This window comes from Drosophila rhopaloa, unplaced genomic scaffold (assembly GCF_018152115.1).
Source record: "Drosophila rhopaloa isolate 14029-0021.01 unplaced genomic scaffold, ASM1815211v1 contig_2, whole genome shotgun sequence".
NCBI classification, from domain to species: Eukaryota; Metazoa; Arthropoda; class Insecta; order Diptera; family Drosophilidae; genus Drosophila; species Drosophila rhopaloa.
Window position 1 is genome coordinate 778174 of NW_025335083.1, and position 26360 is coordinate 804533.

At 43.1% G+C, this 26360-nt stretch overlaps 3 protein-coding genes and 1 long non-coding RNA gene across 5 annotated transcripts; 2 read left to right on the forward strand and 2 right to left on the reverse strand.

Annotated features, from left to right (window-relative positions):
* The first annotated feature begins 511 nt into the window (after positions 1-511).
* Positions 512-1334, forward strand: LOC108037319. Its single transcript, XM_017113862.2, has 2 exons — positions 512-639; positions 793-1334. Exon 2 carries the CDS (start codon positions 798-800, stop codon positions 1035-1037), a length of 240 nt encoding a protein of 79 aa, XP_016969351.1. The 5' UTR covers positions 512-639; positions 793-797; the 3' UTR covers positions 1038-1334.
* A 1445-nt stretch (positions 1335-2779) lies between these two features.
* LOC108037320 lies at positions 2780-3092 on the reverse strand. Its single transcript, XR_001768881.1, has 2 exons — positions 2980-3092; positions 2780-2924 (listed from the first exon to the last, which is right to left on the reverse strand). It is a non-coding gene; the product is annotated as an uncharacterized LOC108037320 (long non-coding RNA).
* A 1045-nt stretch (positions 3093-4137) lies between these two features.
* LOC108037321 (WD repeat and FYVE domain-containing protein 3) lies at positions 4138-26262 on the reverse strand. Of its 2 annotated transcripts, none has more exons than XM_017113863.2 (18): positions 26131-26262; positions 24235-24558; positions 23936-24181; positions 20610-20964; positions 20343-20529; positions 18960-20285; positions 17788-18803; positions 16688-17267; positions 15437-16629; positions 10547-13905; positions 10385-10488; positions 9395-10307; positions 9163-9337; positions 8363-8569; positions 8204-8305; positions 7791-7925; positions 7604-7718; positions 4138-6591 (listed from the first exon to the last, which is right to left on the reverse strand). In XM_017113863.2, the coding sequence occupies exons 2-18, from the start codon at positions 24526-24528 to the stop codon at positions 6426-6428; spliced, it is 10473 nt and encodes a 3490-aa protein (XP_016969352.2). In that variant the 5' UTR covers positions 24529-24558; positions 26131-26262; the 3' UTR covers positions 4138-6425. The 2 variants fall into 2 exon arrangements, with proteins under 2 accessions (XP_016969352.2, XP_016969353.2); XM_017113864.2 differs by lacking the exon at positions 26131-26262 and adding an exon at positions 24828-24933.
* Positions 22144-23788, forward strand: LOC108037323. Its single transcript, XM_017113865.2, has one exon. It carries the CDS (start codon positions 22226-22228, stop codon positions 23636-23638), a length of 1413 nt encoding a protein of 470 aa, XP_016969354.2. The 5' UTR covers positions 22144-22225; the 3' UTR covers positions 23639-23788.
* Positions 26263-26360: the final 98 nt, after the last annotated feature.

The window sequence follows — 26360 nt, forward strand, 5'->3', positions numbered from 1 at the left end:
CTCAGGATAAGCCCGTGTCCATTACACAGCCCATTTGGCTGACTATGGTTACAAGGCCGGCCCACTGCTCGTATATAAGGGATACAATCCTGCGGTTATATTAACCAGTCAGAACGCAAAGTCATTTGCAGCAACGACGTCAACGTCGCCGTCGGTCGTAACTCAACCACCCCACAACACCACCAGCCACCACCCACCTCCCATCACCCATGCTCCCCCACCCCGCTCTCCACACACATGACAAATTTGCGGCATCAAGAAGTCGCATTTTTCTATGCCCACTCCCCTCTGGCTCGCACTCGCGCTCTCTTTTGCTCTCTCAACCCCGGTTAGTGTCCATGTGTGTGTGCGGCTAGGCCACGCCCCCGAGGAAAAGAAAACTCACCACTTTCCGAAAACCTGCGCCTGCGCTCGCTCAAATTCGAAATAGAACTCGAAAAATTGCAAGTTTCGACAAAAAAGGAGGCTTGGGGCTTTCATTTTCCTGCCTGTCGAAGCTGGGATTGTACTTAGTTCATTCTACTCGGCCATTTCAAACAAATCGGAAGTCTGCGGAACAAAAAATATTCGCGAGTATTTTATGATAAATATTATTTTTTAAAAACAAGCTGATTTTTCGGGCTCCTTAAAAAGTGTCAGGTAAGATTAAAACATATGCTTGTTTACCACGAACCGAGTTCTTTTTGTTTAAATGCCAATTATGGTGTGTAACTGACATCTCGGATGAAAATTCGGTAAATAGATGGTCCCCTTAAATGACCAGTTATTTTTTAATGCGTTCTTTCTTTTCAGTGAGAATGGACGGGTATTACAATAACAGCAGTTGCGGCTTCAACAACAGCGGCTACTCTCAGACCCAAAAAAGTGGGTCGTGTTGCAATTGCCCCGGTGGCAACTGCCCCCGGATGGAGGCGGGGGGCAACGAGGGTCGGGGCATGAGCCAGCTGGGTTGTCCAGGCGGCAGCTGTTGTCCCGGCGGACGCTGTCCGGTTGGAAAGCCACGCTTCAATCCTGACTGGCGGAATGGTGGACGCTAGCACAAAAGAGCTAGCGCTCCCCTGCCCGACAAACCAAGCGCCTATAAAGTGGACATCCACCCTCACTTCGCCCGAGTATTTTGCCGCAGAAACCATATGTAATGGACACCATTTTAGACAGTGATTTAAGATGAAGTGGATGCCTTAGTCGACTGGAAATCTGTATCTGACCAAAAACCCAACTAATTGGTGCGTCTGCAATGCAGCCGTATAATTTTAAAAACTATTATTACCTATCATCTGTAATGTAAAAAATATAGAGCTGATGCAGAATCTTTCGCGAGTAAGCAAACAAAATACGTTTATACACTTGCAGAGGGTATCATAATTTTGGTTAGAAGTGTGCAACGCAGTGAAGGAGACGTTTCCGACCCTATAAAGTACATATATTCTAGATCAGCATCACTTGCAACACGACGTTGCAGGATACTCTGTAACTTATATTCTCCAAAATTATTTATATGATGTATTCTTAATGCTCATACAAAATCCCAACTTCCTAACTTTAAAAACACCAAAGTTATGGCAGTTCCGATCAATCAGTTATATGGCGGCTATGGGATATAAACGATCGATCCTTATGAAATTTGATAGGTCGGATTGATTGGCCAAATGTAAAACCCTTAAAAAAACCCAACTTCCTAACTTTAAAAACACCAAAGTTATGGCATTTCCGATCGTTCAGTTGTATGGCATCTATAGGATATAGTCGGCCGATCCCGGCCGTTCTGACTTATATACTGCGTGCAAAGGAAAGACGGGTGTGTGCAAAGTTTCAATTCGATATCTTTAAAACTGAGAGACTAGTTTGCGAGGAAACAGTCAGACGGACATGCTTATATAAACTCAGGACGCGATCCTGATCAAGAATATATATACTTTATAGGGTCGAATGTCTCCTTCACTGCGTTGCACAGTTCTAACCAAAATTATAATATCCTCTGAAAGGGTATAAAAAGTTCAATTTTTTCAAGCAAATGCTGCGATCGTAGCGAGTGGACATATCAAACCTAGTGGCTCCAATATGCGAGCTGCAAACGAAAAAATAGAGAGCATCGTTGGTGGGATGTTTTGCCTCAAGTTCGCGAATGGTTAATTTAAAGACGTCCTGTTTCGGATTCCTTGTGAGCCATAGAATTTTTAGTTTTAGCTGTGTCGCCAAGCTGAAGTTCTTCTTGTAAAAACACAGTTTGCTGCCCATTTGGAAATCACGAAAAAAAAATTAGTATAATTTCCCGACCGAGTGATTAAAGGGAATTAGCTGCTGATAATAGATAATCTACATTCGTCTATAGGTCGCTGGCCATTAATTTCGCTCAGGGTTCATTTCGGTCAACTGTTATAAGCAACGGATAGCGAGGACTGGATCTCGGGTGGTGCCATGAGTGAACGTGTTGATTCGGTGTAGTTGCAAGGGCTCGGCTTCCCTACCTCTGTATCGTAGGAGAACTCCAAGCTACTGGTGCTCAATTTGAAAGAAAGGGTTACTATAAATAGGCCAGATGACTGTTGAGTTACTGTATCAGCAAACGCCTTTTCGACTAACGCCTGCTCAGGAGTGCACAACTGGGTCTTTGTCAATGTCGGTATTTGTTCGATGTCCCAAAATCTTCGCTGTATGAAGCCCAAACTCGTTGATTCGTCAATCGTTCCTAGCGTGCGCATTTTGCTGTCATCCATGGTCTCAAAGGATTCCCGAAGCTACCCATCCGATCACCGTATTCTGCAGAGTGGTACCGATGTCGCTATGTCAAATCTATCCTTTATTTAACAAATCGAAAAATACGTCAGCATCGATACAAATAATATTGTTTAGTTAATGGTCTAGCACGGATCTGTGCGGCTTCGTCCACATTGCCAGATAGCTGCTCAGGCAGCAAATTGTACCTACGAAAAAGTTGATGATGAGGCTTATGGCAGACGCGTCAATTTGACGTCTTACATTATGAAACACCATGTCCTTTTCGCAAACAATTTATTCAGAGCGGTGAAGTTTTTGCAAATTTAAAACGGGATTATATGGACAAATTGAAAGTAATGATCCTTTGATTTAAAAAAAAAAGTATTTTAGATTCAAAATTTCCGTTGACTGGAAAAAAGCTGGTAAAGTTTTAATTGATTTACAATAAAATTAAGAATGAACTTTGTCTGCTTACCACCTTCCTGAGATAGATTCGTCTTCTGCAAGATGCTGATATCGTTAATTTAAAGCTTCCGCGCTTTCTTGCCACATGGAAATCGATTTTTATCATTGCCAAAAGATCAGTCTCTACATCTTGATTGCAGTGACCGTATCGTTAGGTGAGCACCATAAAGTGGCGGAAGGATGAGAAATTGTAGATATGCTAAAAAGGAGCGCTATATTGTCGAAGAATATTAAGTAAGGGTTGTCATAAGCTCGACTCAGATTTTCTACTGCTTTCGTATATTTATGATTTGCTACCGGAAACGCCTTGACTGTACCCAATTCTTCTTTTTCACATTTGACAATCGTAGATCGGCGTCAATTAAGCTTTTGATCATTTAAGTTTTTGAAATCTTCCTAATCATTTCTGACACATTCATGTTGTAACCACACTTTATATTTATAAGGGAAAAAAATTGTTCTAATTTGAGAAAACGCTTGGTAAAACTATGTGAAGAAGGGAAAACGCTTTGGTAAATTGGTGGCAATTTGGAATTGGTTGGTAAAGCACTCTCCTCTGTACAAGGAAAAAAATTTTAATTCATTAGGTTACTGTGAGTCTAAAAGATAGCCTCCCAAATTGAAATGGAAATAAGGGACAAGTTTAATAGGGATCTTCATGGTGACACTGTACGCAAAAATTTGAGGAAGGAAGGCAATAGTAGCCGATGGCAGTGCCTTATTTTGACGCATTTCTTAACAATAAAATTTTTTTATTTTCAGGCGGTTACTTTTTTGGTGCTTAGATATTTGTAGATTTCACATATTTATGGCAGAGGGTGTGCATTTTAAGCCCCCCTTGGTGTCGAATTTATGAACCCCTCAGTATAAACGAAATGTTGACCGGCTAATCAATGAAAATGCTGTTGTGTGTTAACATAGCTCATTTATTAAATTGTATTTTTTAATTTTCGCATGCCGTTATATTATGCTTTCTATCTCACACACTAACAATAAATATATATATTTTTATTTATATGATTCTTTTCAGTTTTAATGTTGGTTGTTTAGTTAGGGCCCCGTTTTTAGTATGGTTAGAAACTGTGTTTATTCACTTTTGGATGTACATTAAAATGGTCCTTACTCTCTTCCCTTATGGTCGTTGTGTTTTAGTGTGCAGTAAATGTATTCGAAAACCAAATCATTTTATTTGAAGTATTTGGTCTCAACACGTTTATGTCAAAAAAAGGAAATTATACAGGACCATAAAATAGGACTTCGTAAAAGATGCAAGACTAAAGTGTTTATTTTCTAAGACCTTAAAAAGTAACAAAGAAGTAGTAAGACATCCATAACATTTTAATTTAAATGAAGGGGTCGGTAGACGGTTAGAGTGGCTTGGAAATTCTTTTTTAGGGGTATATATACCAATTTAGAAAATACATTTTATGATTGGTATTTTGAACTGCAAGAGTGATGCATGTAGAGGCGTAACATGCATGCAAGATATTTTAAAGTACATTTTTAATTTTTAAAAGCCTTCAACTTTATAATTAAATGAAATTAAGCTATTTAATAAAGAAGTAACCACTCTCGAAATAGCTATGTAAAACTTAGAACATTGAATTTCGATATTTATTTTAATCCGCGATATCACAAAAAAACAAGCTTTAGAATCGAAAACTAAGTAGGCAGAAATATGCTAAGATAAGTCAATTTTAACATATTTTAATTAATGGCCAGTAGTATTTATTTGTCATATAAGCCAATGTGCTTCCCCTAAGCCGAAGCTTGTGAAATAAATTTCTTACCATATGCCTTAAAGGACTTACAAATGTGCATACAAATTTGGATCGCCCTAAGGTACATACATTTAACGCAAAACCAACTCGAATTTGTAAACTCGGTAAATAAACGCAGTTTCTAACGTTTTCATACTGTAAACGGGGCCTAGTACAGGTTGCTCTCGTGTTTGTTGTGTTGTTTTCTCGTGCTGCATTTAAATTGCTAAGTATTCCTTAAGTAACAGATCTCTTACTGTTTTGAAATGTAACATATTTGTTCAATGAAACGTTTGTAGAGAATATAAAGTTACATATTCTCTGGCTTCGGTGCTTCTAAAGTCTTTGGATAATAAAGATCGGGATTTGCTTTAACAGGCTGGAGAGACTGGAATTGCATTTGCACTGTCACCCGTACATATGTAATGTTTGTAAATTATTATCAATGCAACATGTAGATTTTCTACAAAATACGGAATGTTTTTCTACCATGGCTACCAATATATTTTTCTAATTTCTTTGTCTTATTATTATATATTTTCATTATTTCAGTTTATTATTTACAATATTGAAATATTTAGGTTTTTTTGTTGTAATTGTTGGAAGGAATGGAATGGTTTCAAGCTCGAAACTGAAGTTACAAGGGGCGAAAGTTTTTTCAGAAAAATGAAATATAATACAGTTTATTCTCTTTACTTTTTATCCATTTTTTATTTTGAAATACATATTTAATTTAATTGCAATTTAAAATATTGCTTTTACAATTTATGACCCATTAATTACATTCTTTGCTTTGCTCTTAGTATTTAAAAGTAATGTTGAGAAAATCTACTTGCCTTTAGTTAAGTGTGAGGTTGTAGTGTTGTGTTCTAAGACGTGTTTAGTTCCCGCAAAAGGTGCGGGGACATCCTTCGTGATGTGTTTGGTTTTATTTGCTAAAAAGGTGTTTAAGTTATTTATATAATTGATATAACTGGCGGTGCTTGGTTTGATTATTATTGATTTAGCTGTTGTGGGCTGACGGTTTCCTGCACACCAATACCGGAAACTTTAAGCTTTGAAGTTTGAAGTGGGTTTTTGTGCCCTGGCCACACTGGTAGGCTGCTAATACGTACTTCGAAAGTCTACACTTAAAAGTCAATAATTATAGAATTTAACTATAACTATAAATTGTCAATGCTTCCGATGCATAAATGATATTTATTATGGTTCAACTCGGTGTTTAATAAATAGTTATAAATAAGAATATAAATTATATTGCAACTTGGTTTGTGTACATACAAAATTGGAATTAAACTATGTAAAATAAAGTATAAAATCATATAACAGCCTTTGGTTGAAGTTAGTTTAAGATGCTTTGGATAAAATTATTGGATCGAAAACGAAATAAACGTTTTAAGCCTAACTACTTTTAACATGTACAAGTAAAAACAGTTATATAATCAGCTTTAAATTGTGTACTTTTACATTCCATCAGATTTTTCAATTGTCCATTGAATTTGTTCGCAGTTGACTGTAGCACGCTTGGCACACCCTAACTGGTTTTAGTATTCGAAGGCGTGATATTTCCGACTCAAACCGACTGCACTTGTTGCAGAAAACTTGACCACAATTCCGACAATGATGTTTTCTCTCATAAAGTGTAAACCTAAAATGAATAAATGGTTAAAAAATAATTAAGCTTAATATGAGTGTATCGGTTCTTAATGTTAATATAACATTAGCGACATTCAAATTTTTGGTTTTTGTTGTATATATGACAAGTTATGTTAAATACCTCTGCTCGCCAAGTTTAAGAAATTTTCTTTGAGTATTTACAAAGATATCATACATCCCTTCGCTGTCAAACAAACGTATGCGTATCCAAAAATCAGGAAAAACATAATTGCAGCAGGTCGGGGAATTCTTTTCAAATGTTCGAAGAAAACTTTCAAACCTAGTTAAACAGATGTATTTCAATAGGAACAGACCCATTTAAAATGTTAATTTAGAATGTAAACAGTAGGTTATCTTTGTAGTTGCAGAAAGGCAAGCCGAAGTTTATTACATAACGACTACATTTCGATTTATATGCCTACATCACTAAAAACAATGAAGCTATGTCGACTTTGAACAACAACAAAAATGAAAAACAAAATAGTTATAATTTTTTTGAATATTATTTTCTGATTGTTCCTATGGGAGCTATATGATATAGTCGCCCGATCCGATGAATACTAATTTCTTGGGTAAATGAATATGAATGCATATGAACTCCATGAAAAGACAATTCCTGTACAGGTATGCAAAGTTATATTTTGATCAGTCCAGTTTTTGTTCAATTTTATTGTATTCTAGCATTATACTTTTAGTCAAAAGTTTGCAACGCAGTGATGACATTTCCGACCCTTTATTTGTATATCGATCTACCCATGTAGATTCTTTAAATATTTACAACAAATTACTCGTAAACGACAAAGGAAGTAGATTAGTATAACTATGGTGAGCTTACAAACTCTGTAAACCTGTAAAATTTGTATTTTTTTTACTTTTAAAAACTATTGCAGTTTACGATGTAAATTAAAATGATACAAAGCTATTAAAATATATTTCAATTTCCCATGTTATTTTTCTTAAGATTTTTTTTTAGAAATTCCAGTAATTTGTTATTTTGAACTCACTTGACATGACATTTGACACACTGATCGGCTCCCTCATCTTTCAGCCAATGATCAGCCACTCCGCGACCCGGCTGTTCCGTAACGCTCCACGAAAAGATACGCCCGCGTGCATCGCCTTTAATTTATTGCAAATATAATATGTGAATTAAATGGTTTCTTTATTGCATGTTTGTAATGTAACACTTACCGACATATAAGATTTTGTGATCTTTGGATACCGTTAACGCTGTAATGCTAGCGGGTTCGGCGTTGTCCTTTCGATCATATGCTGTATGCATGGTCAGTTTTGAGCGAAACATTAATTGACGCTGCCATCGAAAGCCTAAAAATAACGAAATATCCTTAGTATTTCTTAATTAAACAATTTTTTTTGGCCAACAAGCCAAAAACCAATGCTTCATTATTATAAAATATATATAAACTTAAAAAAAGTTAGCTTTTTTTATCAAAAAAATCGATTTAAACAAATTTTAATAATTTTAGTCACCCGCCCAGAGAATCCTTCGATTTCTTATAAGATTCCTATATCCATATTGGAAATAATTTTTTTCCAAACGGGAAACCCGAAAACAAGTAGGTACTGTTTTGATAAAAACATACCTTTTCTTAGAATCTGATCGCCCTTATGCCTGTCATGGTCTATTACAACGAATCCGTCAGTCAAGCTTGTGTCGGATTTACTTGGCCTTATTGCATGTTCATCTAAAGTAAAAATAAGATGTTAGTTTACAAACATGACAAACATGTGAGCGTTCTTACCGTCATTGGATTTGGGATCAGAGCTGCTTTCCTTCGCTTCTACTGTAGCCGATTTCATTTCATGCAGGGACTTCGCTCCCGATATGGAGCTTTTTCTGTTCTCACTTTGCAGCTCCGCTGTGGCACCTGCCTCAGCTGATTTACTTGATTCATGGCTGTGCTGTGAAGCCTCTGAAATGCTGCTTTCCGAAGCGGACTTGACAATCTCTGCGAATTAAATATTTGATTAAGTGAATAAAAGAATAAAAAACGCTAAGCTCGACAACATTAAGTTTATATACCCTTGCAGATAAAACCAAATGTATTATTCAAATAATCTTTGACTCTCGATTTCTATGCGTACTTGTTTAAAAAAAATGATGTAATGACACTTTTCCTATTATCTTTCTATTCATTTTCCGATCTTTCCAATCGTAGCTCAATTATAGAATCGCTCGATTTTAATAATATTAAAAAGTATTTCTGAAATTGTTTAAAAGGACTGTATATGAAAATATTTACAAAACCCGCCAAGATATAATTTTTTCCGGTAATTTTCCGATAAAGAAAACTTTAGGAAAGTTTCATCCATATAGATTTAAAACTAAGAGACTATAAAACGAAATATGCCAATTTGGCCAGATTTTACTATATATGCGTAAATTTAACTTTACAGCATTTATATACCTTTCTTTAGACAGAGCAATTGTGCATTAAAATTAGGAGGTGGTCTTGCTTATATTGACTCTTTGGCTAATGCCAATACTTTCTGGCTAAAAGATTAGTAACCTTAGCTAGGTATAACAATTGTTTCAACTAACCCAACTCTTCCTCTGACTGTGAAAGGCTTTTTATTTGCTTAATGAGACTTATTTTGTCATCCTTGCCATTCTCGCCTTCTAAAGATGCGTTGTCGGGCTTGTCCTGTGAAGACACCTCCATGCCTCGCTTCAACTTGCGATCGATGGGCACCTGTGTGTGCTCCAAGGACCACATCTGCGTGGAACGAGACATTATATTATTCCATTTATTTATAAATTTCGGTACACTTACCCTTACCACACCGTCAGTTGAGCCAGTTATGACTACATTTTGCTGGTCCCACTCGCGGATCTGCGAGAAAGCCACACATAGGATCTGCTGCATGCGATCCGCACTGCCCACACATGTGTTGACCATAGCCAAGGCATCGCCATTAATGGACCACACATGGAGCCAAGTGGCCGAACAGGTGGCAATATCCCCAGTCAGCTCATTAATGGCCACGGCAGCCACTACACCAGCATGTCCCCGCAATTGGCGCACGAAGGTGAATCGCGTCATATCCCAGACGATGGCAGTGCCATCCCGCGATCCGGACACTATCACATTGTAGGCAGCGCTAGCTGCTAAACAGGTCACAGCATCGGTGTGCCCGTGCAACGAGTGCTTGACGACGAGGCTCTTTCGGTTCGCGTCGAACTTCCAAATTGTCACTACCGAACTGGTGCCAGCCGTGACAATCATATTGGCATTGGGACAGGCGCAGGTCAGGATTTCTCCCGAGTTCTGGGCGGATGCCTCGGACACGAAGGATGCCCGGTCCGTGTCGTAGAGTCCTACGCGAAGAGAGTGGTCGGCAAAGCCCCAGGCTATGTACTTCGTGTACGAGGGCGGCATCATTACCTTATTCTGCTCCACGGCAAACACCGTCTTGTCGGGCTGTAAAATTTGACCCACTGGTCCTTTCAGCTCCTTGATGGGCTGAAGACTGGGCTTGAGATTGTCCAAGTTGTGGAAGAACAGCCGATCGGTTTGTAGTACTGTGCTATTGCCCTGAATCAGAGAAGTAGGGTCGATTAGCGCAGAGTGACGAGAGCTGCCCATCTTTTTGGCAGGATGCGCCTTCTTGAACAGCTGCTTTGGAATCTGTCCAAAGTTGTTGATAAAGCCAATGGTGGCGTTCTTCTTAAGTGGATCATCAATGCTGCAAAATTTAAGATAAAATAGTTATAATTTGTTATTCAATAAAAATACTCAAATATTATAGAAGTTTATGATTACTTGTAGATGTCCACATTTCCCTCATAGAAAAGATGATGAAACACATTGACAGTATCAACTGCGGCTGGTCCCTGTTGCTTGCAGCCAAAGATTAAGTCAATCCACTGAAAATAATAAAATTAAATAAAGTCACCCGACTGATTAACAGCAATTTTTGCTCACCAGATGTAAATGCTGGCTGACATAGTCACACTCTAGAGCGCTCCTATGAAGCCGAATGAACTCTCTGGGATCGTGCTTGGCCCATGGCGGCAGGATAACGTGGTTGAGGGTTTCACCATTCTGCTTGGTACCCAGATCAAAGCTGTTGAAATTGCTGAGGAATTCGGGCAGGTAGAAAAACTCCGGGATGAGCTCCTTGACGTCGGCCATGTTTAGCTTGGAGGCTGACAGCCAGGCCTCCTTAATGCTGTGAAACATGCGGTCCGCTAGGTCAAAGTGGCCACCCTGTAGTTTAAGGAATGGCTGCGAGAAGGGTTCAAGACGCACCAGGTACGAGCATACGATCATCGCGGAACTATAGTGTGTGCCGTAGTGGTATGGCGGCGTCTCGCCGTGCGGGTCGTCCCACTCTTTGAAGCGCTTTTGGAACTGCTCCAAACGTTCCTCGGATTGGGCACCCATGGGTCGCGAAAAGTCTCGAAAGGTCTTGGGGCTGGTAAGGTCCAACTCTTCAGAGTCGTAGTCGGCCAGAATCCAGGGAAAAACCGGGTATTGCATAAGGTCATTATAGCTTCGCCCGGCCAGGGTGTTTAGGTGCATCAGGTACTGGAAGTTGGAGATCTCGCCGCGTACCCAGCGCTGGGTCACTGAGGTCTCGCCGATCAGACCGCTGAATATGCCCGCCGTCTGCTCCACACTGGCCGTGCGCTTCTGTCCCGCCACGGACTGCTGAGCGTTGTCGTTCAGTGCAGTGGCCAGAGCCAGAAACCGCTGGTTCACTTTGTTCCGCACCTTGCGCGGAAAGCTCAGAAGATAGTTGCGTCCATCCTCAGAGAAGACTTCTAGTGCGATGGGTTGAAGAAGGTAGCGACGTTTGTGCACCTCACGGATTTCCTCGTATGCGAACTTAGAGCACTGTCTGAGCTTGTGGCTTACGGCTCGGGAAGTGGTCGAAGAGGTTCCTCCCGAGTTAGGGATAATCGGCTCATAAGCTCCTGGAGGCAGGGTGTCAATGTCTCGAATCTCGCGGTTTTTCAACAACGTAAACCCATCCACAATGTAACAATGCTCCTTGCCAAACAGTAAAAGTCCCTCAAAGGTATCCAATCCCTGCACCCTTGCACATCGGAACATAAAGCTAATTTTCTCCTGCTCCTCTAGTAGGCGTAAGAAGGTCTCATTATCGCTGGTCATCGAGGTGTCCTCCTCCTCTTCGTCATCCTCTGGGGCATTGCCATCTACTGACTCCTGTGGACAGGGTACTGATCCGTGGCCCATAAGTTTCGGTAAAGCAAGAGGCGGTGGCGTGGATGTGGAACTGCTTGGCTCTAAACGATGTGAATGCACTGCTTCTAGCGAACTCTGCTGATGGATCGCATGCTGTTCCGCCGCCTCCGCCAGGATGCGTGGCTGTTGCGGACCGTGCAGAGCATACGTCTTGCTGTCAAGACTGGAAGCTACCTTGTACTTCAGCTGACGGTTGTCGGCAATCTCCAATTCCGGTCGGTATGGATAGTGCAGGTAAAAGAGATCATTGCGCATCGTCTTCTTGCGCATTCGGTGGGGTCCCTCAGTGGTGTCCATAATCCATTTATCCAGTGAGCAACTGCCGGTCGGACCCCACAGTCCGCGCTCACGGGTAAGCTCCGTTTCCGACTGAACCCAGTCTTGGTAGACGTAGCGCTGAGTGTGCTGCAGCATCTGCTGGTACTGTTTGGCGCGCAGATCCAGCAAATCTTTCACAAGCTGCACATGGATCCCAGTAGACTCATAGGCGGCATCGCGACTTAAGGTCGACCTGGTTCGTACCAGCTCCTCTTTCTTGGCCTTAGTGCGGCTAGTCAAGCGAGACAGTCCTCCGGTGACCTTCTGAATCTTTGACTGGATTTGGGTGTGCAGTTCCCAGGGTGCGCGGTAGGAGGCCTTGCGCTCCGCCTCCACATAGTTAAACCATAGTTTGGAGGCCAGCTCCATTACCTGTTCACGCGTGGTCTGGAGATCAGGTGCCTTGGAGTTCGGTGGTGGGGATGTGAGGGAGACCTTGAACACCTCCTCAATGGCGGGCTTTTTGCAAACGTATAGCTCCTCCCAAACGCGAAAGGCAGCGCCAACGATCAGGTTCCGACCCTGCAACTGGTTGAGATCTTCGTCTTTGGGCTCTGCCGTTTCCGTCTGCGGATTTACGTGCCAGGTGGTATTTCGGCTGGTGGCCGGCTCCAAGATAATTTTCATGTCCGCTGTCAGTTGCAACAGGCAGTAGGTGAGGCATCCAATGAATTCCAGCTCGTGGTTGCCCGCCCCGAAAATTAGCAGGCGGTGCTGTATGATTTTGTGCAACGCTTCCAGCACACTGATCTGGTCGGCCCGAGAGTCGTCGGTTGGGCGGGAGAGCAGGAAGAGAATGCTGCGATTCAGTGAGTGGTGTAGATGCTCTAGTGATAACGACGAGGACCGCCGCTTGGCTTGCACGATCAGCTTGATAACAAAATCGAAAATGTCGTGCGGATTTCGGGCGAGGCAACCCTGCCACAGCTTATCTACGATGCGGGCGGTTAAGTAAAACACGTTTGGGGCGATGTGCTGCATCTGGCTCTGCAAGAGAGGTACCAGAGGTAGGGCCGCCTGTTCGCCTACAAGGACATCTGCGGCCAGCAGGTGATCCATTAGGGCGATGATAATCTGTGTCTGGTACTGCACCTGCAGGGGTAGTTCCGCCGACTCTGGTGCTGCGTCCAGTACGAGATCGATTACCGGGGTAAGCTTGCCCTGCATGTTCAGGCCTAGAGAGTCCACGACAATAACGCGCAGAAAGTCGATAATACAATTGCACACCGGATGAGCGGTTAGCTTGGGCTGCGGGGCTCCATGCAGGCTCTCCGTTAAGGGTAAGGCAAAGCTGCTTCCTGTATTATCCGTGGGGGTGGAATTTCCACTGTTCGGTTCAGAGTCCGCAGGACGAGACGCCAATGGAAACAGCACCGCTACCAGAGAAGTGATCACATCTCCAGCCATCATCACTGGCGCAAAGTCGCTAAGGTTTTGGTACAGGCTGAAAAGGAGCTGGATGATTGTCTCCGGGTGGCTGTGCAACCAGGCGGCGCATTCGCCGCCGTGAACAATCCCGCGCACCATAGCCAGGAGGACGCAGACGCCCTCGGGACAAATATTGAGCTTTGGCAGCTGCGTGTTGGCGGAGACGGGAGCACCCCAGAGAAAAGACCAGACGCGGTCTAGGTCGAACTTGGTGTGCTCGGTAGCCAGCACCTTCACAGGCTGTCCCATGATCAGGGCGGTCATTAGGAAGTACAACTCCGGAACGTCTAGGTGATGATTCATCAGCCATTCCAGCAGTTGGAAACCTGAAATAAGGTGGAAGGGTAAATAAGCTTTTTAACATGGCCTGTGCACACTCTTTTGTATTAAAGAATGTGCCCGGCAATCAGCTAATATCACTAAATGCTTGGGCAGTGCACAAAGTGGGAGCCAGGATGTGTGTAAAAGATAGATCATTTTCGGAGATACTTTTTTACAAATCCCCATTGTTACTGGTTTATTAACTATGTTTAAAGTAAATTACTTTAACCACGAAAACGGTAAATCAATTAAAAAATAGTAACAGTAAACATATATAGTTTAACATACACAAATATACGCAAAGATATTGTGTTTTACATTTTTAAAAATTCAGTTTTATTTTCGGATGATGATTGAAAAATATTTCGGACCGACATAGTTTAATTTTTATACTCTTGCAGAGGGTATTATAATTTTGGTCAAAAGTGTGCAACGCAGTGAAGGAGACATCTCCGACCCTATAAAGTATATATATTCTTGATCAGGATCACCTCCTGAGTTGATACAAGCATGTCCGTCTGTCCGTCTGTCTGTTTCTACGCGAACTTGTCTCTCAGTTTTGAAGATATCGAATTGAAACTTTGCACACACCCTTCTTTCTCTTGCACGCAGTATATAAGTAGGAGCGGCCGATATCGGCCGACTATATCCTATAGCTGCCATATAACTGATTGATCGGAAATGCCATAACTTTGGTGTTTGTAAAGTTAGGAAGTTGGGATTTTCTATTTATATATGGCCAATCAATCCGACCTACCAAATTTCATAAGGATCGGCCGACTATATCCTATAGCTGCCATATAACTTCGGTGTTTGTAAAGTTAGGAAGTTGGGATTTTCTATGGGTTTTATATTTGGCCAATTAATCCGACCTACCAAATTTCATAAGGATTAAGAATCGGCCGACTATATCCTATAGCCGCCATATAACTGATTGATCGGAACTGCCATAACTTTGGTGTTTGTTAAGTTAGGAAGTTGGGATTTTTAAGAATGCATCATATGAATGCATCATATGAATAATTTTGGAGAATATAATTTACAGAATATCCTGCAAGGGTATTTCAACTTCGGCTCCGCCCGAAGTTAGCTTTCCTTTCTTGTTTTTACTTATACGCTTTTCTAAAAACATCCATCGCCGAAACAGAGGCCTATTTCAGGGACAACAACAATTAACACGGGTTCTTATCATGCGATTCTAATGTGAACCTTTTTTTTATAAAACAAACTGTAAGGGAGACGATTTGTAAATCCTCAAGTCGATACCGGAAACGTTTGCTCACACAAGCAAACTGTCTGGCAAGACATCTCGCAGACGACATCCAGCAGACTTATGGATTCTCGGCCGTGACGGACACGGTCGTCTTTTGCCTTTTGTCCGGCTATGACCACACCTGATTTGCTCAAGAATGAAGCACCCGCTACCCGCTTTTTTTGGGATCTTTAGAAATAATTTGTCAATACACGAAAACAAGGTCCACCCTTGTGTAGCGTGTTCAACAATCTAAAAAAAAAAAAAAAACATTATTTGCTCACCTGGTATGTTCAATGCTGCTGGTCTCACCTCTCCTGCAATCTGGGTGGGGAGATGTTGTATGGTGTTCTGTGGGGTGGCTACAATGACTGTGCCGGTGCCATTCGTCGGACGCTGGTTAAGCTGCTGAGCACCGAGGCCCATCATCTTTCGTTGTGAAACCATCTCCGTGAAACGTAGGTAGCCGCCGTTGTGGGTGGCATCCCGAAAGCGCACAAGAAAGCTTTCGTTGGCACAGACCACGACAAGGACGCGCACGGCAATAATGACAGTGGTAAAGTGGACGTGCGGCTGCATGAAGAGTAGCAGCCAATCCATGCCCAGGGTCTTGGAAATGTCGTCGCAGATTACATAGTTCACGGTGTTACGGGGCGTGAAAAGGAGTCCGTGGAGTAGCGAGAGGCAACGGTTGCGCAGGTAGATATTCTGAGCAACGCCTCCATCTTGGTCTTCGATAGGACTCTTCATGCTGGGTAGGAGCACAGCGCGTTCCATGCCTCCGCTATGAGTCAGCGGTAGCTTGGCCGCCACATACTGGCCAAAAAGAAGCAGATCGGTGTGCCTCGGCTGCCCGCCCAATAGAGTCTCCAGCAGACTGAATAGGATCTCTCTTGTGGAGTGGTCTTGGATTTGAGTGATAATGTGCAGCAATTTGACAAGCAGCTGCATGTCTCGCATGATCTTAACGTTCTGTTTCTTGTCGCTGGACTCCACCACCAACTCCAACAGATGTTCCAGGAGGGAGCGCAGCAGTCCGTTAGGTGAGTTATGCCAAATCTCCAAATCACACAACAGGTCCTGGAAAGCCGTCACATTTGGAATGGCCGACATGTCCTGACCGCTGTTTACCGTGCCGACCAGACCGAAGGTCAGGTGCAGAATGTGCGAGTTCAGCAGATGCTTTTTCTTTTTAAAGAACATTCCCAATGTTTGGTAGCAGCGTTTTCTGTCCATCTCTGCTTGAGCGGCACGATTGCTCCTCACCACGCAGGTCAGGGCCTTCACTCCTGCGTATAATGACTCCACGTCTTGAGCCATGGCGATGATGCCGAGGAGCACATTGCAGCCGCCCACAGTGTCAATCATGGCAGAGACGGGATGCGGACTGAACACTCTTACACCCAGATAACCGACGACCACGCCGCCAAGGGAGCGACCAGCGCCTGCCAAATGTCCTGCGGAATTGTGCAATATTCTAGAAGAACAGGGAGATATTTATGAGACTATAGACTACCTCCCCAGCTTTTACTTACTTGATGGGCGTGGCGTTCTCGTGAGAGTTCATATTCAGCTGCTTGGCAATGCTTTTGTTGTCCGCCCGGCTGTACACCTTGCGGATTTTGACAAGCGTCAGCTTGGACACCGCTTTTGCGTTAAGACCCAGGAGGACGCGATCCTCGGGCACCAGCGGCGCCAACGACTCCGACTGCTTCCCCACCTGCGGAGCCTGCAGCGAACCCATGTAGTGGGGTCCTAGTTGATAAATGGTCTGAACCGTCTGCTGGGTAAGCACATCTTCGATCAGGTGACAAACGCCTTGCTTCCAACACAGACGAGAGTAGCGCCGCCATATCGGCGGCGTACCGATGTATCCAAAAATCTGTGTGGCCGACGTTAGACTGGCATTGCCCGCTGCCGGATGCTGGGCGATGTAGTGAAGCTTCTGGGTATGCATGGGCACCCCATCCAAATAAAGAAACAAACTCGAATTTTTCAGCACGGCTCGGTTTAACACAACGACTAGGTTATGCCACTGGCCCTCGTGCAGAAGATCAGGGCACCATATGCGAGCGATGCCGTCATCCGATCCTTCGGGTTCCCAGTCACCAATACCTGGAGAATTGGAATCATTAATAGTGACTTAAAAAATGTTTAAAATGTAAAATTTATGAACATTCATATAATTAGTCGACATTTAATTATGTATAAGTTTATCAAAAACCATTAAAAAAGGATAAAAGCCTGATATCCAAAAAAATTTTAACAGCCGTTCTATATGATATAAACAGGAAGTATCAACTCGCACCAATGTAATTATGGAACTCTGGATTTTTATTTTAAAATTGTATTTGCTCATTATATTTTGTATCATTTAAAAACGATCTAGTAAAAGTCTTCTTCGGTATACTTTTTTAAATCAATTATATTAATCAAGTTAAGTAAATACCAAAAATAATTAAAATTATGTTTCTAAACACGCTGTCTCAGTTAATAAATTAATTTTAATTTGCATAATATTCTCGTTGTAGTCTAATCTAAAAATTCGTACAAATAAATGTACTCGTAATTGTAACGTACATATACATACATATGCTGTCTATATGCATTAAACAAACTGATGATGTTAACTTACTTTTTCTGGGCGTGACCAAAGTCTCTTGCGTGGACACGACGATCGCCTTGTCCCGCGCCGAAAGCAAAATGGACAAACATGCCAGGTTTTCTTCACGGGGATTGTGAATGGTCCTTACCAATGTAAGAAGCCGTACACAGTGTGGGTCCGTCTTGGGATCTGAGAACTTTTCTACACAGAACCACGTGGAGTACGTAAGACCTGTCTGTGGCGGAAAGATGCGATCGCCGGCCCCAATGCCTCCAATGGTGTTTGCATCAATGGTACCGCCGGCAGTGGCCGTCGCCTGGGGCGCCAGTGAGGGCAGATAAAGGCAGCCGAAACCCTCTGCAGACATGTCTAGTTCGACGAAGGGAGGCAGTGTGCTCGATCCGTGGGCACGGAAGTCGCGCGGCGTTGTCATGGACACTAGAGTCTTGATTCGAGTCAGGGGAACGGGTCCGCCCAGCCTGTATGGCTGCTGAAGATCTATATCCGCACATGAGAGCGGCTCGCCCAAGCGCAGGAACTGGCGTAGCTCGGTGGGCTGCAGTGCCTGGGCGGCCAGACGCTCGAGAATATACTGCATGGGCACGTGCAGAGGATGCGACTCCTCCGCTAGCGCTCTGCGAGTCAGCTTGAGCAGCTTCTCTGCCAGTCCATGATCGCACATGATCTGCTGGTTGCGCTCGCTTCGCACTAAGGACTTGATGATTTCGCTGAGGTATACCTGCAGCTGCACCGCCTGCAGAGGGGCTGAATCGTACTCTACGGCGGGCAGAAGCTGAAGCATGCAGAGCACCACACCCGGGTGGACTATCCGCGGCTCGGGACTGGGCTGCGTGAGATTCAGCTGGCTAGGGTGCACCGGGGCCGCCAACTCCTTGCTCGGCGATCTCAACGGCGCTGGTGGATCGCTGACGAGCGTGATTATGCCGCTTAGGCTTGGCGCCTCAAAATTGTCCAGCGCAATGCTATAGAGCAGCCGAAATACCACGCACACGTAGGATAATGGGTAGGGAACGTCATCAGAGAAACTAAAGGAATAAAAATGTTTTATTTGTACGAAATTTTGGCATAGAAACCTCTTCTGGGTATAGAAACTTCGGCTTGTCAAAACTCACTTCATTTCTCGCTGATGTAGTCAACTAGGGCTAAATAAAATGTTTTATGGAGTCTTCCATCTCACTTACCTGACGCTTAGAATGTCTCCGCTGAAAATCTCATGGTAATACTTGAGTAACGACTGCTGTGGCTCGTAGACACCCGTGAAATCCTGCAAGGCGGATGATCCTCCAAAGCATCCCAGAAGACGAAGAGTGTCGCACAACGAGCTGCTGCTAATCTCCTGGTGAAAGAACTTGGCGTTGGCCGGCTCAAACCTCATAGCGGTGGCCAGGGTCTGGAAGACTATTTGCAGTAGCAGAATGAGATCCTGTTGTGAAATGTCTGGTTGCGGCTGGGCCATACTGCCGTCCAGAGACACGAATACACTGGTGACGTAAACAAAGCCTCCCACTTTGCGGAAGACGGTCCGTGTGCGGTGAGAGTCCTTTAAGCATCCCAGCAGCATATTTAGTATCTGGATTTTGAACTCCACCTGCAATGGACTGACGCTGTGCATCAGTGACAGTATGTGCAGCATGTCGTCGTCTCCACCGGCGGACAGAATCAGCTCCCTAACGATTCCGAGAGCCTGCGGCCTGCAGTGCCTAAACTTCACCAGCTCATGGACGCACTTGGCGCCACTGTACTCACGAAAGAGTTGGGCATTGTTGCTGGCTCCACCGCCCAGCAGCATGGTGAGAGCCTCCAGAACATATTTGCCGAGCGTGTCCAGCAGGTCTTCTTCCGTGTCCCCATCCAGCTCCACCACTACTGACTCGTCGCCCTTGGTAATCTGCAGCACATGGGCTGAGTAGCGTGTTAGGCAGCCGACGAAGATCTCCAGAATACCCACTTCGCGATAGACGTCCTTAAACACGGTGTTGTGCCGCAGAATGTTTAGAAGTGTCTTTAGGCATAGAATGCTGCAGGGCGTCGACTGATTATGTTTGAGCAGAAGCGAAAGGCTGATCAGTTCCTTGCACGGTACAAAGTTCAGCTGAAAGACGATGAACTCCAGCAGGTCGTAGAATTTTTCCTGGATTTGTGGGCTTTTCAGGTGGATACGCTCCGCGAACGTACTAATCGTGTGCTCGGGCTCGAGTATGAAATAGTTGGCGTTCTCTGAGTGGTAAACCCGAGAAATAGCGTCTAGGATTGTGCAACAGAGTGCGGGCGTCGTAGACTTTATAAAGACGTTCTGTAATACTTGGAAGGCGTACACATTTCGCACACACGTCTCTCGAGAAGTGGCCTGTGGAAGCTGGAAGTTCTGCAGCTTAAAAGCCGTGTTGAACTGAGAAGCTGGCGGTCGGAGCTCGTAGAATCCACACATGCACAACGATGAAATCATCAGAACAAGGTTACGAATAGCCGCTTGAATCTCCAGCGACTGACTACGATTGTTGTCAAATCTGAAAATAGTTGAGTAAGAAGTAAGTTTAAACACAAATAGCAGGTATTCTGCTTACTTGAGCAGAAAATCGCTTAGGAACACGTAACCCTGGGAGGCTCGAAAATCATCCATTAGTATTTGGGACACCTGACTAGAGTCCTTGAGAAAGCAGAACACGGTGACAAACATCTCGACGATTTCAAGAGGGTTTCCAAATGTCAGGCGTTGCATATTGTCCACGCACAGCGCCATGCAGCCCTTGGCTAAAAAGATTGTTTCATGGTTTTAAATAATAATTTTAATAAGAGAAAAGCGTGCGTTCATTTTTTAATAAGTAACTTACAATGTATGTAGCTAACGACGGCGTCGGTCAGGCCGTTCCTTGATATTGTTGTCAGGATCTCAGCAGCATTCTTGCGCCACACAATGTTGTGGATGGGACATGGGGAAGTAATGGCCGAGAATAGCAACGTCAAGTCGTCCATGCGGGAAAGTTCCTCGGCGGGATAAGGGTATGAGCAGAGCTTCACCAGAAGCTGCACAAACACCTTCTGCAGGAGAGTGCGCCTTTCGTGGGCGTTAAATTCACTCGCTGTTCCTCCGTCTGCTGTTGGCTCATCGTCCTCAACTATTGGCAGGTCGAAGAACAAATACAAGCACTTCACAAGAGTCGAGGGAACTGCTGCGGCAGTCATTACCTGAAATGGCAACAAGAAACAGTTACGAGGTTCTACAGGGTACAGCATTCGAAGTGTAACCAACTATAGGCCGCTCGCGCAGCTGATGCCAATGACAGTTTAGAGTATTGTTTACAAGCGCGTTAAAGCATTTGGTAGCATTGCAAAACGTTATGAAGGTGGTTATCAAAATCAACGTCACGTGAGATGGTTCAAAAAGTGAAGAGGCGACCGGAGCGAAATCCCCGACAAAGTGCCAATTAAACGGCGAATGAACTGAAAATATCAAGCATTCGTCGCATACTAAAAAATTATTTCAAGGTTAATCCTCACAAGATCCAAAAAGAGCATGATTTTACATCGATTTAGGAACAAGTCAGACTTGAGAGAGCGAAGGTGTTGCTTCCTTTGCCCGAAGCGGTCCAAACATTGTGTTTTTAAAGTACTTAATTTTTAGGATATAATAATATGTTGACTTCTTCAAAGCAGTAAAGAATATATTTTCTTGATTAACATAATATTTGAATGCAAAGGGTGATATTGTTACAGACAAGAAGTGCTGCCGGCGAATTTTTTTTTTTAAATAAATGGATCTCATTATTTTCCACAAGTTTGTAAAAAAAATGTTAATACATAACGCAGAATCAGGAGCATATAATACTTAGGACTCCACAGCAAATTTTAAAATGCAAATTGTATATGCCAATTTTCTTGTATTGTTTTATTGTTTAACAAAAATGTTTTACCACAAATTTTCAAATAATATTTTTATACCTTTGCAGAGGGTATTATAATTTCAGTCAAAAGTTTGCAACGGAGTGAAGGAGACATTTCCGACCCTATAAAGTATATATTATTGATCAGCATCACCAGGAGAGTCAATTTAGCCATGTCCGTCTATCCGTCCGTCCGTCTGTCCGTCCATCCGTCCGTTTCTACGCAAACTAGTCTCTCAGTTTTAAAGCTATCTGCTTGAAACTTTTCCAAAAGTGGTCTTTCTATTGCAGGTAGTATATAAGTCGGAATGAGCCGGATCGGGCCACTATATCATATAGCTACCATAGGAACAATCGGAAAAAAAATTAAAAAAAATATAACTTTGTTTTTTAAATTTTTAATTTTTTTGTTGTTCTTTGGGATTTGGTAATATTTAAATATTATGGAATTACGGTCCGAATAGCTGCCATAGAAACAACGGCAAAATTCATCACTACCTTTTTAAACATAGTCACATGCAAAATCATAACTATTTTCAACTAACTTTTTACCGCTCGCCTGTGAAATGAACCAGGTTTGGGTGTTCTTTAAACTCATTGAGGTATTGCTGGGCAGTGTGTGTATGTTTTTCCACATACGCGGCTCATTGTACTGGCCTGAGCGTATTCCGCACGTGATCTTATACTGCGCCACATTCCTGTCCTTCGCAGTGCTCGCCGCACTGGGGGCATTCCGACTGATGCTTACACGGAGTTCGGTGCTCTCCTCGCAGTTCCTGCTAACACTGAGCGCCGTGATCGCGCACTACTTCTGCGGCGTGTTAATAATGCAGACCGCCATGCAGGACCCGCACCTGGCTGCGATCAACTCCAGCACCGAGTACCTGGAGCACCCGCACTTTGCGCACTGCAAGCAGCAGAGCATCGCTGCGCTGATAACAGGTACCATGTACCTAATGCACATGTTCCACGTGTTTGACCTACTGATGCGTATGGAGCCCGGGGACTGGCGTCGCCAGGCGACGGGACGAGAGTTCTCCGATAGGACTGAAGCTGAAGCGGGTCGCGCTGCCGGGTTGTTCGTACTTTCCAAACCGGTGGACGACTTTCTGTGCAACTGCTGTAGGTGCTACTTAAAGCTGGCCTACTCCCAGCCCCTGAGCTTTCGACTGAACGCGGAGGCGGAGCAACCGCACATTGTGGCCCGTATGTGGCAAATTATGGGAGAGGCGCGCAGAAAGTTCTTTTCACTGCAACATGCCGAGAGCGACGAGAGTTTTCTGTCCACGCCAACTATAACCACCAGTGACTCGGATATAGTAGCAGTGGTCTCCGAATACTCCGCTTCGATGGAGGAGGAGTCCCGTAAACGTCGCAGATCCTCCTCCACCTGGCGTGGCACCAGCGATTCTTCTAGCCTGTGGGCCTTGATCGAGGACAGAAGCAGTCTAAGCAGCCTAGCTTCAACAAGGTCCAGTCAGAATAGCGAAGCCACAATGAGACCGGGTGGAATGGATCGCAGGTTGAACCGGCGACCAAATGTTCGCGCAGACTCCGAGAAAAGGGAGAAGTCGGAGATTCTGTTGGTAGAACAGGGTTCGAGCTATGGTCGCCTCAGAACGTTGAGCAATGCTGAGATGCTCAATAAGCAAAGAGATGTACAACCAGATAAGGAGATTGATAAAGAATCACAGAGGGATTCGGCAAAGTCAACCCGGGGTAAAGAAAAAAAAGTTAAAGTTGCATCCGATCGCACAAGCTTTGCTGAATCGCTTAATAAGCCTAGAGATGAAAGCCAAATTAAGGATTCAGATGAAAAATTCGCAAAGAAGTCGTCCAGGTTAAGCCGAGACACAAAACAAAATTTAGAAGTAGCACCCGATGAAGCAAAGAGAGTCGAGGAAAATAATGATGAAAATTTTCAGGGTACTTCCAACAATAAAAAGGCAACCAACATTGGCACTGGCAATGAAGAGTAAATTATCCTTCATAAAAAATGAAAATATGCAAGCGCTGGAAGGCCAAAAAATGTAAATGTAATAGCTTTTTTTCTCAACCAAGCATTTAAATTCGTTTTTCAAAAGCACTTGCGTTATGGAAATTGAGAATTAAGTAAAAAAAACAAAATACAAATAAATATATGAAAAGAAAAATGCTATTTGTTAATAACAAGCTTGGTATTAAAATTTTATGTTTTATACATCAATTTACATTTGAAGAAATTACAAATTTCCACACGCAAATATTTCCTGCTTTGACTGTTTGATAATACTAACCTGTATAAGGGAGACGTCCCCATTGGCCAGCAGATTAAGGGTTGCCAGCAGCATCCAGCCGCTACTGGTTTCCTCCGTGGTTTCCACCTCAAGAAACTTTACAATGGCAATAGACGCCGCTTCCGTGCTTTGGTTGGAGGCACGCTTGCGGATTTCACTGACCATCAGACGGGACACTTGCTGGCAAAAGGCGACCACATCCCAAAATTTTTCGCTCATGTCGGTTGCCGGACAGCTGCTAAAGACCTGCAAAGATGGGGAGTTATCGATGATTTGCTCTGTACGGGTGGTTAACATACTTTGCAGAAGAGGGGCAGCATCTCGTAGAGCTTGCCGTCGCGCTCCTGCTCGCTTAGCGGTTCCCTCGGATGGGTGTAATCGTTGAAGAGCTTTTTTAGCGTGCTGAGGCTCACCAAAACGCGAGCGTCAATCAGGGCCTCCTCCCCAGTTCGTCCGTTTGCGGCCTGCGTGGCGCTGAGATCCATTGCCGGCCTGTTGCCCCCGGAAGAACTATTTGCCGTCGAAGGGCTGACGCTGCTGCCACTGACGCTGCCTGCGCTAGCCGCTCCGCGCAGCTTTCGCATTACGTTCATCTTTGTGTTGAATAATTCGAGGTGTTTAAACTGAAAGAGCAAAAATTAAGTAGACATTATCTTGAAGAATGATTACAAGTGCAACAACTCGGTGCATACATTTTAAGAAGGGCAAACAAAAATTTTCGTTTTCCAAAAATATTTCTATATTTCCAACGTTGTGTGAGTAGTGATTATTTCATAGATCATCGATAAAATTTACCAAAATGGTCAATTAAAACCCAAGTGTGCCACAAATTTTGTCAATTTTTTTGTTTATTATTTTTAAAATATTATAAAAGATAAAGAAATGAACTTACTTGTAGTCAACAAACAGTACATGAGTGATTTTGATTCATTTAAATATCAGCATTTTAGATCAAGAAAAACATTCTTAAAGTTCAACATGATGTGCCCAATAATCAAGATGGTCACTGTATGAACATAACAAACTTGCGACAAGTGATTTATTTATTCATGATTTATGTAATTTAAATAAATAATACATGTAAATTCAAAAAGTTTTCTAGTCTTAATAGCTGTGATATTACTTATAATTATGAAAAAAAAAAGAATCTGTCAATTGCTTCGAAACCTAAAACCACAGTATGTTTTGAAATGATTCGAATTATAGGGAAGTGAAATAGAAAGTTAGAATACAAAATTGTTAATTTAAAATCTTTGTACAAAAAAAAAAAGATCTATTGAGGCTTTACAAGTAATAACGAATCATAACAATTAGATTTTCTAATTATTTGGAAACTGTTGACTAACGAAAGGTGCTAGTTGCCATTCTATTGTTCTTGGAATAGATACAGAAACTAGACATTAATACGTTAGTTTGCTACAGTCGTGGCCACCATTGTACACTTGCAGTTAAAAACAATCCGACAGGTGGTTCGCCACACACATACATGTCGGTTGATAATGTAGGCACGTTTACAGTGGCGTCATTAATCTATTATGTTATCTGCAAGGTATAATATTTTGACAATTTATTTGCACCACACAACAGCGTAAACACTTTCGATTCAGAGCCTTAATTCGTTTTTAAATCACATCATCGCACATTGCAGTTAGCGTTATTGCTTGTTTTCGCAGCTATTCTATTTCTGCTGCCGCCGCTTTAATTAGCGGCCACTGGAGGTGAATCACGCAAAAAGTGCCATTATTGTATTCCACACGGTTATTTACTTTTTGGGAGTGAATGAACGTACGAACGTGGCCTCCGGGTGCAGTTGTTTGCTCACATTGTCAGCAAATATGAGGGAGACAGCTGTTCGACGTTTACTTATTGCGCACTTGTTTGTTTACTTAAAGTTAGCTCCCTTTTGGAGTGGTTCTTTATTGTTGACCGTCATTTTCGGCCAACGCATTTAGGGCACCTAACGGCCGGCCACTTTGTTGTTGCTTTTTTGGGCTCCGCTTGGTCCACTCTTTCGTAGTCGCTCTTTGTTTTGCTCGAGTCAATCGCGCTTCCCCGACTATTTTATTGATTTTTCTTCCTCTCTCTGGAAGCCCTCTCTCCTTCTGCCTTCCGCCCCTTCCACATCCAGCAGACAGGTCGAAGTTGAAAATTTTCACTGGTGGTTTTGTTTCTTATTTCACAAATTCATCACTTACTATTACTGTACGTCGCAATCATGGTGTTTATTGAGTGACTTCTCACTAAATTGGGCTATTAATGCGTTCGCTTAACATCTTGTTTCTCGGGTGAAAAAGTAAAACGATTTCTTGGTCTGTACTCTCTTTTCGTTTTTCGCATGAGTGCTGTAAAACGCTGCTGGACGGATCAGCTGTGCACAAATCGCTACTATCGCTGCCTGTGTTGGCTAGCGACCGCCATCAGGACT

Bases quoted from the DNA above. Each gene is read 5' to 3' on its own strand.
- LOC108037323 (XM_017113865.2), top strand. From the start codon at position 22,226: ATGAACCAGGTTTGGGTGTTCTTTAAACTCATTGAGGTATTGCTGGGC.
- LOC108037321 (XM_017113863.2), bottom strand. From the start codon at position 24,528: ATGAACGTAATGCGAAAGCTGCGCGGAGCGGCTAGCGCAGGCAGCGTC. The intron at 20,286-20,342 runs GTAAGCAGAATA...AACTATTTTCAG, and splicing joins CTAAGCGATTTTCTGCTCAA to ATTTGACAACAATCGTAGTC. The intron at 7,926-8,203 runs GTATGTTTTTAT...CGTTATTTTTAG, and splicing joins CGATCAGATTCTAAGAAAAG to GCTTTCGATGGCAGCGTCAA.
- LOC108037319 (XM_017113862.2), top strand. From the start codon at position 798: ATGGACGGGTATTACAATAACAGCAGTTGCGGCTTCAACAACAGCGGC.